Source organism: Branchiostoma belcheri, unplaced genomic scaffold, assembly GCF_001625305.1.
Source record: "Branchiostoma belcheri isolate BF01 breed outbred unplaced genomic scaffold, Haploidv18h27 scaffold11, whole genome shotgun sequence".
In the NCBI taxonomy this organism is placed as follows: domain Eukaryota; kingdom Metazoa; phylum Chordata; class Leptocardii; order Amphioxiformes; family Branchiostomatidae; genus Branchiostoma; species Branchiostoma belcheri.
In genome coordinates, this window is record NW_017802491.1 from 2,635,527 (window position 1) to 2,651,018 (window position 15,492).

The 15,492-nt window shown below is 43.5% G+C and overlaps 1 protein-coding gene across 1 annotated transcript; it reads left to right on the forward strand.

The window, feature by feature from the left end:
* The first annotated feature begins 1,753 nt into the window (after positions 1 to 1,753).
* Positions 1,754 to 9,667, forward strand: LOC109484037 (neuronal acetylcholine receptor subunit alpha-10-like). Its single transcript, XM_019787221.1, has 6 exons — positions 1,754 to 1,867; positions 4,393 to 4,517; positions 6,715 to 6,759; positions 7,553 to 7,662; positions 7,917 to 8,464; positions 8,741 to 9,667. Exons 1-6 carry the CDS (start codon positions 1,792 to 1,794, stop codon positions 9,271 to 9,273), a joined length of 1,437 nt encoding a protein of 478 aa, XP_019642780.1. The 5' UTR covers positions 1,754 to 1,791; the 3' UTR covers positions 9,274 to 9,667.
* The last annotated feature ends 5,825 nt before the right edge of the window (positions 9,668 to 15,492 follow it).

The window sequence follows — 15,492 nt, forward strand, 5'->3', positions numbered from 1 at the left end:
AATGGTAAACCGTCAAGCCCGGGCAGTCAGCGGGCGGGATGGATGGACCGTCGGCCGGGGTCCTCCTCCTCTCCTCACGGGGTACGCTGGGCACTCCGGCTCCATCTCTCAACATCGCCAACTTCATCACTTCATGGTCTGTAGCTACGGTGTCCATTGTGCAATTTGGTTTCCTGTTCTGAAACGCTTCTCCTGTTGCTAGTTAGTTGCTGCAGTCACTTGTTGAACTTGTCACGTAATGACATTTCATAATGAACAATAGAATTCTCCTTGCTGCACCACTTTCCCCAGCTTTTCCCCTCCATGTTAAGTCATTTTGGCCATTTCCAATGTAAAAGTTTTGTAGTAGTTAGTCTAGTCCTGCTACTATTCTGGGATTCATGTAGTCTGTGCAGTGGTGGATAATGTTATTGTTCTGTACTTTTGATGTTTCAATAAAATGTCAATTTTTAAAACAACGAATTGTCCTTTAAAATAAGATATATCGAGCACCTGATGATGCAAAAGCACTATGTATGACCGTCATCAGAAGACAAGCCCGTTGTAAATGAACTATACCTGTGTGTGTAGGTCATCTACCTGTGATTTCCACATCCCCCATGGTCAGATCACTTACACACCCAGCTCATGGTTATTGACCACTTCCTATTCACGCCACGGTCCGGCAACATAACGTTCTTAGCGCTGATCTCATTACATTTGCATCGCTCCGGTTGGTGAATACAAAACAACCTGCGGTGTGCGCAGCCTGCGTACGGAACGAAAATACCGGCCACAGAAGTTAGGATAGGGGTTTAAAACAGTAAGGGGCCCGGAGGAGATGTAATGACTGCGAAACTTTCCTGCGATAACCAGCCCAAAGGTCGAGCCTTACTGTGGCAATTACCTGCTCGAATGGTGCTATTATACATCTGTGTGGCACTTACATCTGAATCCTGATCTGGAATGGACTGGGAGGAGTTTTACAGTCGGGCTATTACTTAGTTTACGAGTTGTAGTGCGGGCAAGCCCCTAACATTACACTCCTGGCGACGCTCCATGATTTTGTCGTCTGCCCCATCCTGTGACATTAAACGTTCAGATAAAGGGCCAGATATGTCTTTTGAGTCACCGCCAAAAGTGCATGTTAGACTTGAGTTTCACCAAGCTAAACGTTCTTGCGGGCCGAAGATGGAATATTGGCTGCATTAACAGTGTCAAACATTGCTGTAAACATGTCTTACATTATCAGAAATCAAATACAGGGCACGTGCAGATGTCGGTGAAGGTCACCTGCAAAGTTTTAGTGAGCAGACCGTTGAGTAATGATCTAGTCGTGCCAAGTCTGCACACCGCCACCGGTATCACCCGTCACGCCACACCGCTGGTAAATTACCTGTGTCCCGCTGCAAACCGCGGCCGCCTGATAGGAATCATTGGCAACGTCTCAAAAAGTAACTCATCAACGTTGCAGGTGATTTTACAGTCACTCCACGTGAGTAAGAAGTACATTCTGCTGTCTGGCGAGGAAGGAGATTCTGTCTGGCTTTCGTTGACTCTCTCTTTCAACAGGAGCATCTAGGGACAATCATCGTATGGGGAGTGTTGCCAAGTCCTGGCGTAATTTGGATGTAGTTGGGATGTGGGAAAGATACAACTTTTACGATTCATCTGATCAGCCCTGCATGCCAATATGTAAAATCTATTGTAGTTGACAGAGGTTGCATAATGCCGCATAAAAATCGTTCTTAATCCATTTTGCTTCCAGGAATATAATCTGCGCATAGAACCGGAGAAATCACGAAGCCAGCCATGGGACAGCCCACCCTGTGCTGCCTGGCGACCATCTGTGTGGCGCTGCTCCTCACCAGCAGGGCCAGCGGACGGGGTGAGAGAACACACTCTCTTGTTTCTCAACAATATTGACATGAAAGGATGAATGAAAGACCTTTATTTTCATGAAAGTTCATCTTTGTTGTTTAAAGTGTGTCTGAAATCGATTTCAAAAGTTGTTATTTCTTCTTTTTTTATGATTCCAGTGGTTCTTGTCCTTGTGATCAAAATGAGATATTTTGAGAGTGCGCTAATTCAGCCGGTAAATTACGTTAAAACCCACTCAAAAAGTGCATCTTTCGCCATAATTGCGCGAATGCAAATTATATGCAAATAATATGCGTGACGTAATATAAAGGACCTAGAGTGAACAACAATAACTTTTGTTGCAACACCTAGAGCTTTCGACCAGTCACTCTGGTCTTCTTCAATAGACTGACCCAGTGGGACTTGTCACGTGGGTTCTCTAAAGTGTGATGTCAACACTGGATATTCTGTAAGGTGCACCGACATAACACCACCACAACTCACGCGAGTTTTTAAGTTACCAACCTGCACAGTGCGTAGCTGTTTGTTAACACTTGCTGTGTGATGTCTCAATATCGGGGCGCCTTGATGTATCAAACCACTGAGCTGTAAAACCTCTGAGTACATGAAATAACTATGATCTGTCTGTCAAAACAGCGCGGGAGGCTTATGTAAGATTACTTTAGACCTTGGTAACAGTTTGCTCTAATTCTGTGGGTTTAATTTGTGTACGCGAATGATCATAATGAAATCTTCCCATGTCTCATACATCATGCCGAGATGGCACAGTGTACAGAGTGATGAGCCGCGGGTGGTGAGGGATGACGTTTCTGTGCCGTGTGGATTACTATGATGTGTATTTAACCAGATTTTCAGTTTCATGCTACCGAAACCCAAAACAAACAGTAAAAAGAGAACATTTCAGTACTGAGCAGTCAACCTTTGGAACAACTTACCACCACATATCAAAATACTTTCCAGTCCATCTAGCTTAAAGCAACCGACTGTTGAAACATGTACACCCTCATGCGTTCTGATTCTTAATTCTATAGCCTTAAAGTACCAGCAACGCACGAAAACTTAAACTGAGATATCAGTAATGTTCCTTTTGATCGCACTAATGTTCCAAGTGCTCTCACTAATGTTCCAAGTGTACGTGTTCTGAACAGAATGCCTAATGATGGAAGAGGATTATTTACAGGGCAGTGACCGATGATCTTCTGTACCGCCCTCGTCACGTCTTTACGGAAAGGTCATTTCTGACACCTTGGCTCAGGCTAGATTAGGTTCAGCTCGGAGGTCCGTCCTGTAGGCGGGATGATCCTCCGATCAATACTAATACCGCACAGTCTGTCACTGTTTGTTACCTCTATCTGTGTGGGTGACCTTTTAACCAACTCACATATCAGGCTTTATGCCAACCGTGGACCTTTCGAAGGTTTCTAGCGATAGATCTGTCTTCCACTGTAATCCTGCCCCGGGATTAGAAAGATCTCACTGACAAGGGATTAGTACAAAGGGCGATGACCTGCGGCACGGCCGGGGTTCTTAAGTGAAGGGGTTGATCTTAATCCTTAATGAATGGCTCTTAACGCCGAGCCTGTACGGCATCGCTAGGCACAATTACTGCAGGAGAATATGAATCAGCGACATGCCGCCGGCGGGGCAAATTGATGACGTCTAATCAAAAGACGCTGAGCAAATTGCGAGCGGAGGGGTACTTACAGGTCATTGTTGATCAGTAAAATTACGGAACCAATTTCACATGCTCTTAGAAAATTGGGAGGATCCTCAGTGCAGCATCAACTGGCTGACTGTTTAGTCTTTTACAATTGCTACGTGTTCTCAACAACAAAATGTATTCTCAAACCGAAGTTAATTTTAAGCCGCAGGCATTGTCGACATCTTTATTTCTTTATAATCTTACTACAGAAGACTTTTACGATCAATTACGTGGTAAATAGTTGAACAGTTGCCTCGTTATAGAGGAATAAATTTACGAGAATCTTAACTGTATCCAAGGCCCCATACAGACTATTAGAGCAATAATGTACCTCGTAACGTAATGAAATCGTACAGTTTTACGATCTGTGTGAAATAAGACAGCCACTTTGGGTTACTGTTTCTGTAGTGGCGCATTAAGCCGTTGTCACACATTCAGAAGCCAATCCAAGGTTGGCTGGAGTTTGGGAGTCTGGCCAGATTTAGGCCACGTCTACTCTTTTATATGAATTGAATCGAATTTGAGTTAAAATTGAGTCAAATTTGACCCCGAACACCAGCTAACCATCAACCACATGTTCTTGTGTGACCATCAGACAGAGTCGATACAGTTCATCATGTGTATGACCATGGAGTTAGAAGATCTTTTACCTCCATGGTATGTTTCAGTACAGTTCATGTGTATATGTTTATGAGTCTATGGTACAGTTCATGTGTATGAGTCGGTACAGTCCATGTGCATGAGTCGGTACAGTTCATGTGTATGAGTCGGTACAGTTCATGTGTAAGAATCGGTACAGCTCATGTGTATGAGTGTCCCACACATTCCAGGGAATGACAGTCTGCTGTACCACCACCTGTTCGATAACTACGATGTAGAACTTCGGCCCGTGGCAGAGACAACAGACATCCTGACTGTGGAGATGGGAGTCGCCCTCACACATATCATCGACATGGTAAGGCATTATTCTCACATACACACATATCGTCGACAAGGCATTCCCACATATACACACATCATCGACATATATATGGTAATAAGGCATTCTCACATACACACATATCATTAACATAGCACAACAATGTTTGCTAGAAAAACAATGTGCTTTCGTCTACGTATAGACATATAATTGCATCACGATATTCTTTATTATCTTGTAGATTCGTTCTATTCTGCATTCTAGCCTTACCTTCATGGTGGTTTAAAAGTTCCTTATCAGAACTTCTTTGTTTGCGACAGTGAATAGCATAGAAATATTACCTCATAGTAATTAAATCGATCATTGGTACAAACTCGTCAAACGTCAAACACCGGTGATCTTTTAACCAATCCCGTGCCCTGAACACCACATGTCGGGTTAAAGTGGGGCGCTCGATAAAACAGCGGGGTTCCAAAGTGAACGCTCGTGTGACCTCCTTCTACTGACACATTTCCCAAAATCCTTGGTGATGAATAGAGAAAAGGCCGTTTAAGTACAACACACAGATACTTTGATCCCTCCGGGAATCTGATCGTCGAGACACAAAGCCTTTCGTACTCATCTCTATCTAGCGTTGTCTGGGATGCGCATGTGAATATGGCCCTCTTGATTTACAACATTTAGCACACTGCACTTCTAAGTCCCTCCTAAGATGTCATGGGGTGGGGGGCAGCGCTTTTAGTTATATTCAATTTGTCCACAATATATCTGCTTTGTAATTTGTTTCTTGAAATTTTTAATTTTTTGTAGTAAAAATATCTTTGTTAATTATTTTCGTTCGATGGCTTATGTAAGTGTTACTAACTTGAGTGCGCCGCCATCGCTGTCTTGTTTTTCCTTTTATGTGCTTTAATGATAATAAAAAAAGATTATGACACCAAACACTGTATTTCTGCCAGCTTAACTTTGATAGCATCAAGCCATTTGGCTCAATGTTCGCACTTCTAAACTAAACGATTGAAAATCTATATGACACACGAATAGCGGCATTGCCACAGGTGAATCTTAATGCGTTCTTTGATGGACACACAGGCACATTTTATTTCCTTCATGGAAATATTCATTTTCCACAGCACGACTCGTCAAACGTGCGTTATTTCACGCCACATTCCTCAGCCTCTATTGTTGGCATCCACGTCTATTTTACCGACTGCCAATATAAAATTCCATCAGGACATTTTTTCCGACTCGGTAGTTCCCAACCTCTGAGACGCTTGAGAAATGATGGCTGCTATAACTACAAACACTGGGTCCAGACTATCACACATTTACATCTCAAACCTGTCAAAAGGTATCATAACCGAAACTACCGGTATTGGCAGATCAGTCTAACGTATGGAGATATTGTGTCAGCTTTGCTTTGAGAGAAATCGTTTTAGGTAGACTATGGCGCATCATCAAGGGTACATTTCCACTGGAGTGAACCAAAATTAAATTGTACCCTTAATCTTATAATGTAAATATGGTGCAGGATGTTTATGCATAATTGAAAAGACAGCAAACTATGTAAAAAAATACGTAATACGTAAAAAAAGTCGTTCTTTATCAATGAAATTCGGAAATACGAATATGCTGATAACTATAGTATATCACATTTTCGTGGATATCTACCTTGGTCAATAACCTTCAGAACTCCAGACGTACTGCCGAGCATTACAGCAGGCCTGCTGCCGTTAGAATCCGTCTTCCTCTGCCGTATTACCCTCATAGCAAGGGTATATCTTTGTAAGTATAGCCACCGGATTTGTTATCCACAGCCCAACAAATAAATACATGATATAACAGTCCATCACGTTGCTCCGCGGACCTTACTGCCTGTAAACCGACCCATCGCCGGGTGTGCTTCGCCTCAGGCACTGCCGATGACGTCACACCCATCACCTCTGCCGACCCGTACCGACAGTCAGAGATAAAGGAGCTGAAATATTCGTATTACAGTCTTAAAGTGTTTTGAAACGATAAAAGGTCTTTTTATTGAGCACAGGCGATTTATCTTTCTAATGACGACCTGGGGCGACGGAGAAACAGGAACAGTAGGGGACTCAGAAAGGAAAACTTACTCCAGTATTTTTGCACCAGCTAATTCCTAACCATGCCGGAACAATGCTTCCAGTGTGGATTCCAAAAGTAATCTATCACCTGTCTCTGACACAATCAATTTAATCTTTTCCAGAACGAGAAGCACCAAACCCTGACAGCCAGCCTATGGCTGACCATGGTAAGGTCTACAGTTGTATAACAGGCTGATGACGCCGCACGGTTATTCAATTTGACCAGAAAATTCAATGTCATTTTGCATTGATAAGATTACACAGACAGAGACATATCAGGGTAGTTTTGATAAAAGGGACTTCTAATTCATTGCTGGGAATACAAATTGTCCTCTCTGGAATAATTAGTATGTATTAGTTCGCACATTAGTATGGATTAGTATCCTGTGTGTGTTCTGATACATGTTCTAATGCACATAATAGCTTGGATAGTTTTCATGTAGCTTGTTCTGAATAATAATAGTAGTTCAGTGTTTTCTGCTGGACTTTAGCCAGAAATATTTTCATCACTATGAACATCTGCCTGTTCTGTCAAACCTTTCACCTGTTAAGGTCTATTTCCCACGGCCTGGCTATCACACGTACAGTCTCAGGACATCGCAGCAATTCACAATAGTTTGGGTGGATTTCTATAAATATCAGGTTCTCACATTCATTTATCACAGGCAATTCAAACATGTTTATTGTCCAGGGCATAGAGGGCGCAGTTGTGTTTTGACATACAGTTTCTTGTCGATTAACTTGCGGCTATCATTTTATGAATTACAAGTTTTACTTTGGGCATTGTGATTATAAACACAACTGTTTGTACACTGGACTTTCAAAACAGGAACTCGCTTCTACGATGTCAGTTCTATATGTTGATACACAGTGTCTGTGATACTCATTTCTATATACTATTAAATTGGTAAGCACGTTGCACATACGGTTATGCATGACACCTTATACATGGTTTCCCAGGGCTGGAATGACACCCATCTTCAGTGGGACCCAGAAGAGTTTGGCAGTTTCAAGACGATCACCGTTCCTTCTCAGAAGGTCTGGATGCCCGACATCGTGCTGTACCAGAAGTAAGCCGGCTTATACAGTTTACTAACAGCCTCTTCTGATGTCATGAAATGTCATGTCAACGCTATGCACATATAGTCAGTCTAATAAAGACTATGATATGTACCAGCATATTGATTTCATAAAGTATTACGAACGGTATCAACGCAAGGAATCACGATACTTGAGGGTATTTATTTGTATCAAACATCATATTTTGCTTGGACTTGGACTATTGATGTGCACCGTCTTCCTCTTTGCGCCCTCCTCCCTCCAGTGTTGATCCGTACTTTGACGGCTGGTCGCACCGTGAGACGTACGTGAAGGTGCACAGTAACGGCTACCTGCTGTGGGAGATCCCGGCCGTCATCGTGTCGTCCTGCCACCTGGACGTCTCCAACTTCCCGTTCGACACTCAGAACTGTCAGCTCAAGTTCGGCCCCTGGATCCACAGCGGCTTCGAGCTGACCATGCGCGCCATGGCTGAGGACGGGAGTCTGGAGGGGTTTATAGAACACCCCGAGTGGCGAGTCTTGTCTTTCAAAGCGACCGCCAACATGATCTGGTACGGGGAAGACTTCAACATCGAAACTCCGTACGCTGACGTGACGTTTACCCTCGGGCTGCAGAGGAAGTCGACGTTCTACGTGTTTAACCTGCTGTTACCGTGTCTCCTGCTGACGTTCATCATGGCTGTGACGTTCTTCCTGCCCATCAACTCCGGCGAGAGGCTGTCCTTCGGCGTGTCCTTACTCCTGTCCATGGTCGTCTTCCAGCTCGTCATCACAGAGGTTCTACCGGAATCAGACAAGCTTCCCTGGATCGGTATGCATCAGTTCACGCGGACATTGATAGGTCCAAGAAACTCCGATAGAGTTTTCAAGTACATATGTAGCTTACAAAAGCATTACGCAGCTGCCTGGATTATTGTCTAGCTTGTCTTTTACAATTTTATAGCTGTCAGCGTCAGACTGTCTCTGACTATGTTGTAAAGACCACAGATTGGCCATGCAGCATTATTTGTGCATCTCTATCACTTGATTTTATGGAATAGTCTTTATGACAGTTCTGCCACTAACGCCATCCCTTCTCCCTATCCAGGTCGGTACGTCATCATCACGATGATCCTGATGTCCTTCTCCCTGGCGATGACGATCTTCGTCATGCACGTGTGTGACTGCACGGTGTCGGTGGAGCCCCTGCCCAAGTGGGTCCGTGAGGTGATGCTGAAGCGGCTCGCCAAGGCCCTGCTGATGGGGGACCTGTCCAAGAACCTGCGCACCCTCGAGACGGACGAGTCCTCCTCCAAGATAGAGCTGGTGAACGACATCTCGGACCTTACCGACAGCCTGTACGCCAACAACAGCGGCGTACACTGCGGCCTGCACAAGGACGTCAAACTGGTGGACTGGTACGCGTTCCAGATCAAGATGACCAACACGCTGCACGACATCGAGAGAAAGGTCAACGACGTGGTGGACATTATGCGGCATCACCAGAGGCACAGGGCGTATGAGAAAGAGTGGAGAAGTCTTGCCAAAGTGTTGGACAGAATCTTCCTCATTATGTATATATTAGTAGCCGGGGCCTGCCTCGTCAGCTTTGCGAGCAATACGAGCAACAAACCTGGATGATTGCAGGATAAACCTTTGAGCACTGGTAAGACCAAAGTCGGTAAGACCAAAGCCGAGGGGAAATAGTCGTTCGCGAGTTGGCTTGCTTCTCTGCTCTGAGAACACTGTGGACCAGCTTAACCCACGCGTACTGGTAGGAGGTATACGTGTAGTCCACGCCTCCACACATGGCATGCGGGTTTTCTTAGGGCTTCTAGAATTTTTCGGTGGTGGGTAGGCTTTAGTCTAACGCACAGTCAGGTGAGTTATTTTTGCAAGCGTTATGACGTTAGATGTCCTATTCAGGCCTGCTAGGTCCGCATGTCAAAGGAATGTTAATGTTATATAGGGTCATGGGATCAAGACCGAAATGGGATGATTCTCACTCGGACATGGTGGTTGAAAACATATTTGCTGGCTTTAAGATATTGTAGACAATTTTGCTTCATCTAGTCGAGGGAGGAAGATCTGTGACTGTGGCCAGTTTTGGCAGGCAGGACGACCCCCCCCCCAAAAAAAAAATTTCTGACTGGAGCTTGGTACAACGCGTACTGTGTGCTTAAACTCCTTGACAAAATATCCTAGCTGTTACGGCAATGCCGACTTTATTTCGCCATGACACGGCTCCCGTTTCAGGCAAGAAGTACACAACCAAGGGGTGCGCCATTTGATAGCCGCTCGTAGTAGATGCTTTTGGGATTCAACTTACTCGTGCAATGGAGGAAAACAGTCCAATGGAGAGAAAATGTATAGTTCGAGTTGCTATCATATTATGATATAGTTTTATATGATAAAGCAATGGAGGGTTAAATTTGTAAATAACATTGTATATACATGTAGTTCATTGTCAAAAGGTCTAGGGCGCTTCGCCTTAATGTACATCCATCAACCTATTGGATAATATATATAATTGGATACATTCATAATTAAGCTATACATCACGTAGTCTAATGTGGATATCGACTTCTCCACTGTTATCTTTTATAATTTGTCAAAGACATGGAAACTGCAGTGGCCTATTGTGCTGCAGACATGAAGCATCGTGCCTTTCTAAACCGACACTTACAATGTGCTTTAGAATGTCACTACCTATGCTATCCCAAGATATAGAAACGTGTGTATATATTAGTCTTATAACTCTGGTTTAAAATCGTAATGTAAATAGGATGTTTCCATGCATGGTGCGTTTTACTGGGGGACGATTCACCGGGAACAAGGATTTTACCTGACACAGCAAATGTCACGATTTATTGAAACAATGAAACAAATGTTCTTTGGTTCGATGACGACACGAACATAAGCCATGAGCTTGAGTATGTAGTCATCTTGTTTTGTCATTAAATGTTGTAATAAATAAAAAAAATGTGAAATCGATGAAGTCACATTCGTCGTAGGTGGTCGTACCGTAGGATTTTCAAGCAGGCTCTGACAGAACCTACCGCTGACAGGGATCCAAGTCAGCCTTTTCCGTCACAAAACAGCCGAATTTTGCTGGACACGGGCACGACTAACCCAAGAATAACCTCGGTTTGCAGTTCGTACGGCCGATGATCCTACGACGTGTGTGACCGTGCTCTAACGGATCTGTAACACGATAGACGTGACACCAATCGGTCAAACAGATTGTAGCTCGGGTTTTACCGTTCTGTGTAAACATATTCAGAACTCGTACTTTAGCTGAATGAAAACTTGACCACAGATATGTATTGGTTGGTTGGTTGGTCGGTTGGTTGGTTGGTTGGTTGGTTGGTTGGTTGGTTGGTTGGTTGGTTGGTTGGTTGGTTGGTTGGTTGGTTGGTTGGTTTATCAGTATCACCGCCCTTCTGAAGAACACACCATCTAACTATACCTGTACTATAACTATAAATATAAATATACCGATAGACAACTCAATGCTTACACAGAAATAAATGCGCTACTTAATGTTGTATATACGAAATATAATGAATAAAAATTAATAAAGCTCTTTGATGTTATTCTTCAATTCTATTGTGGCTATTTCCTTCTAAAGCCGACGTGTACATTTAGAACAGGGAACTGGGTTGCGATATTCCCGTCTGGGCAATTCATCTGAGATTCTTCCCATTACTGACACTTATTTTTATGACGTGTGACAACCCAGTCCCTGGGTACATTTCATATCGATTATAGCGAGCAGAGCAGGTTATTCAGAGCAATCTGCCGTAATGAGTGCCCGATGTGAGGGGTAATTGAAGGAGGAATGCTCTATTTTGCAGTGGCAGATGATTGAATTAGTGATGTTTACTTCTCCAGTTGGTGGGTCAATACTGTGAAGTACTCCCTCAGTGCGGATGGAGACGGGCGGCGGCGGCAGTGCTGTGTCACTCATTGGGCGTAATCATGTACCCATGTAGCCGTGGACGACTCTGGTACCCTTTTTGCATGATAATGCCGGGACAGAGTCGTGGTGCAATGCATAGGCCAAAACCAACCTTTGCCGTGCCGGGCCTCATGCAACAGGCCGGCCCCGGTTTTTTGGTGTCGCTGGCTTCCTAACGCACTCACCTGCCGGGCCGGGGGGATAAGACCCTAAACAAACGCAGCATTTAACCACAACACGGCCTCGGAGCACGTAACTCCATACAAACCATCGGCGATCGGCGCCATTTTGAATTCAGGAATAGGCCCGCAAAACAGGTCGGACCCTGAGTTTACGACAGATTACGTCATGATACTTGCAGCTTGAATGTTGGAGAGTTGAAAATAACGACGTAATCTGTCGTAAAATCAGGGTCCGACCTGTTTTGCGGGCCTATTCCTGAATTCAAAATGGCGCCGATCGCCGATGGTTTGTATGGAGTTACGTGCTCCGAGGCCGTGTTGTGGTTAAATGCTGCGTTTGTTTAGGGTCTTATCCCCCCGGCCCGGCAGGTGAGTGCGTTAGGAAGCCAGCGACACCAAAAAACCGGGGCCGGCCTGTTGCATGAGGCCCGGCACGGCAAAGGTTGGTTTTGGCCTATGCATTGCACCACGACTCTGTCCCGGCATTATCATGCAAAAAGGGTACCAGAGTCGTCCACGGCTAGTACCCATGGTACCAGGGGTGGAGACAGTCTCACAAGGGGTGTGTGTCGGGACAGGAAACACAATTCTGCACACAGAGAATGAGATCTGAGTGTCCCTGAGAGAACGGCTGGACTAAATATCCAAGCAGATACTGGAAGAGAAGATTGTAACGTTCTTTAAAAACAGTGCGTTTTGCCGTATCTATACTATAGTAAGCCCTCTCTGCAAACCTATCGGCAGATCCCTAATTCAACAGGTACTTGCGCGCGTGTAGAGATAGCCCCATCTACAGATGCGGGATCCGGATGGTTCTGCATAAGTAATCAGTATGACCACCTTAACTATTTCTGTAGGTCGTGCCGACGAGGAAACTATTTGATTTGTGATTTCAATCGAGCTCAGAACCAAACCAACCGTTTAATCATGTTTAATGTAAACGATTGCCGAGGTTTCAGACAGCCATGTGCAGCATTAGATAAGGACGACACACCATCGGAACTATTACGGATAGAATCATTTTCCAGAGTTATTCCTGGCCTGTGATAATCTTGCGTAGGTTGGAAATGACTTTGGCACAGTTTCTGATTAAACTTCTGATGTGATTAATCTGCAAAATGAGTTAAGTTGCAGACTTTACGTAAGGAATTATCCGTTGCGTAAGGTATATGACTCATCTATTTAACCGCTTGCTGACATCGCGATGTTAATGTTATATTGGGTGGCTATTTTCCCGGCGCATGTAAGACATATTGTTCACTCTTGACTCTGCTGTTATTAGCTACCAGGCCATGTTATGATTAACGTTGGCGCTATGAACTACAATTGATTGTTCTCCACACGGCTGCCAAGGTAATCGACACCGGGGATTTGAAAAGGCGAAAACAAGAAAGATCGGCGCCCGAGAACTTGACAATTGGTCCAGTTGAAAGTGGAGGATCGAACACGTTAATTACTTACTGTGGAGACCATATGGCCTCAATTTCTGCCGTGTCTAACCTGACACTAGCAAGAGCCATGACACAATACCGTGTGCAGCCAAGTAGCGATGATTGAGCTTTTGGCACCTGTAACCTTACGGGCTTTATTCAGCCGAACTGTGGATCGCATGTATCACAACTTGGAGTTTGGCTTGTTTTATGCAATGCTTTGGGAGGCTTGACTTTCTAAGAAGGATGAGGAAATGATATTTATCATATAACGTCTTTTTTTCGTACTGTACGTAACGAACGATGATTCTCACATGGTCTTGATACCGTTCTGGTGTAACTACAATAGAGCGACAAATGAGTTAGACCATAGGGCTATAACAGCAATAGTAGAACTGTGATATATTAGTTAGTAGTTTCTTGTTGGTGTTGATGTTGGTACGCGGTGGATAAGTCTGATGAGTAATAGCAGTTGATGGAGAACTACTACCGGACGGGGGTAGATAGACCAGAAGTGACGTCTAGCGATTAACAAGTGTACGGCAGCCAATTGTTTCGGGAATGGTGCAAAATGGGCGGCAAGCATGTCGTAATGACCGATGTCCCTTCTTCGCCTCACGACTTGGACCCCTATGAGACACTGTAAACTACGTAAGGTAAATATTGATACGAGGGCTTGTATACGATATGGGAATTGAGCCTGACGCAAAAAAGGAAATGTGAATAAACAATCAACACAAAAATACAACAGGAACAGTAGCACGATGTGTTTTGTAGATGTGTGACCTTCTGCCGACTTTGTACAGACGCTAAGAATTCCCCCCGCGTGTGTTGCCTGCTGTACCTGCTGGGAACATCTCAACTCATCCTGCAGAAAATTATATCTCATCTCGCAGCCATTTTCATAGGAGCCGCCTGTGGAATCTAAAAGCTGGCAGGATCATCGACCTGTCATTACTGAGTCTTTAACACGCCTTACAATTCACTCTACAATATCTGCAGGTGGACAGCTAAGAATAGCCCATTCTTGAACTTGATTTAAAATTAAGTTACGAAACGCTACTCAGTTCTATAGCCCCGCAAGATTTAGATGACAAACCGTTTGATGTGGTAGTTGAAATATAAAGCTATTTATATTTTTGTTCTTGAGTCGATTAGCATGATGATATTTATTAGATATGATTAAATATTTTCACCATCATTTCAGTCAGTAAGGAATAGTAAAGTAACCTTTTGTTCAGAAGCTACTTAAAATCTTGGCAACCTTTTTTCATTAGGTTGACTGTTAAGCAAAAGAACTAAATCGTGAGAGAAATATATGAAGGAATCTAGGTTAGCACCATTGGCTGCCATGCATGTGGGTCAACTGGTGATTAACATAATAACTTGATTACCAAATTCAAATTTTGTTGCAAAATGGCGAAGGTGTATAGAAGAGGATTGAGAACACGGCGGTTGATATCAGCCCAGAGAGAGACACCACATTCGCCTTGCAGCTTGGGTGGTAGGTAGTACTTAACATCGTCTTTAATGCTCTTGTTAATATGGCTAACAGTAGAGCCTTGAAAAGAAATTTGTTTGTTTGTTTGTTTGTTTGTTTATTTCGATCCCCATTAGTGCTTAAAAGCACTATTCTTCCTGGGGTCAATAAAATAAAACATAGATAACAAAACTTTGTACATAATGATGATTACAAAATAATAAAGTAACTTCAAATCAATAGCGTAAGTTCAAATCAATAGGAGAGGTCAGAGGTCGACCTAAAAAAAGCACAGAATAATCTGAACATAATCCAGAGTTGTACGTAATCAACAAAGGTGCCAACAAAATTAACAAAGGTATAAATAACTTAAATAACTGAATAGAACATAATGTCTAACTGATCATAATTCCAAAGAAAAGATAAATATAACAAATTGATCAGCCATTGAAATAACTGAAAGGTAGCAGCAGAGACAAAATAACTTATACAAAATCAAATAAAACATTCTATACAATAAGAGATCAGGCTTAGCTTATGCTTGTTACCACCATAGGCTTAATGGTGAGGATTTGCTTTGAGTCATAGCCCAATCTCTTATTCTTGTTTTGAATACAGCACAGTCGGTTGTGATCAAGTTACTAGGTAGTGTGTTATACGCTTTAGTGCATCTGTAAAGAAATGATCTAGTCAGGGCTTTGGTTCTGGGTTTGGGTAGTGTGTAGCCTCCTCTGTGTGACAATCTGGTGTTGTGTTGGTGTGAGATATGAGTGGTACTAACTCTGTCATATGTGCTCTTTGGTTGTT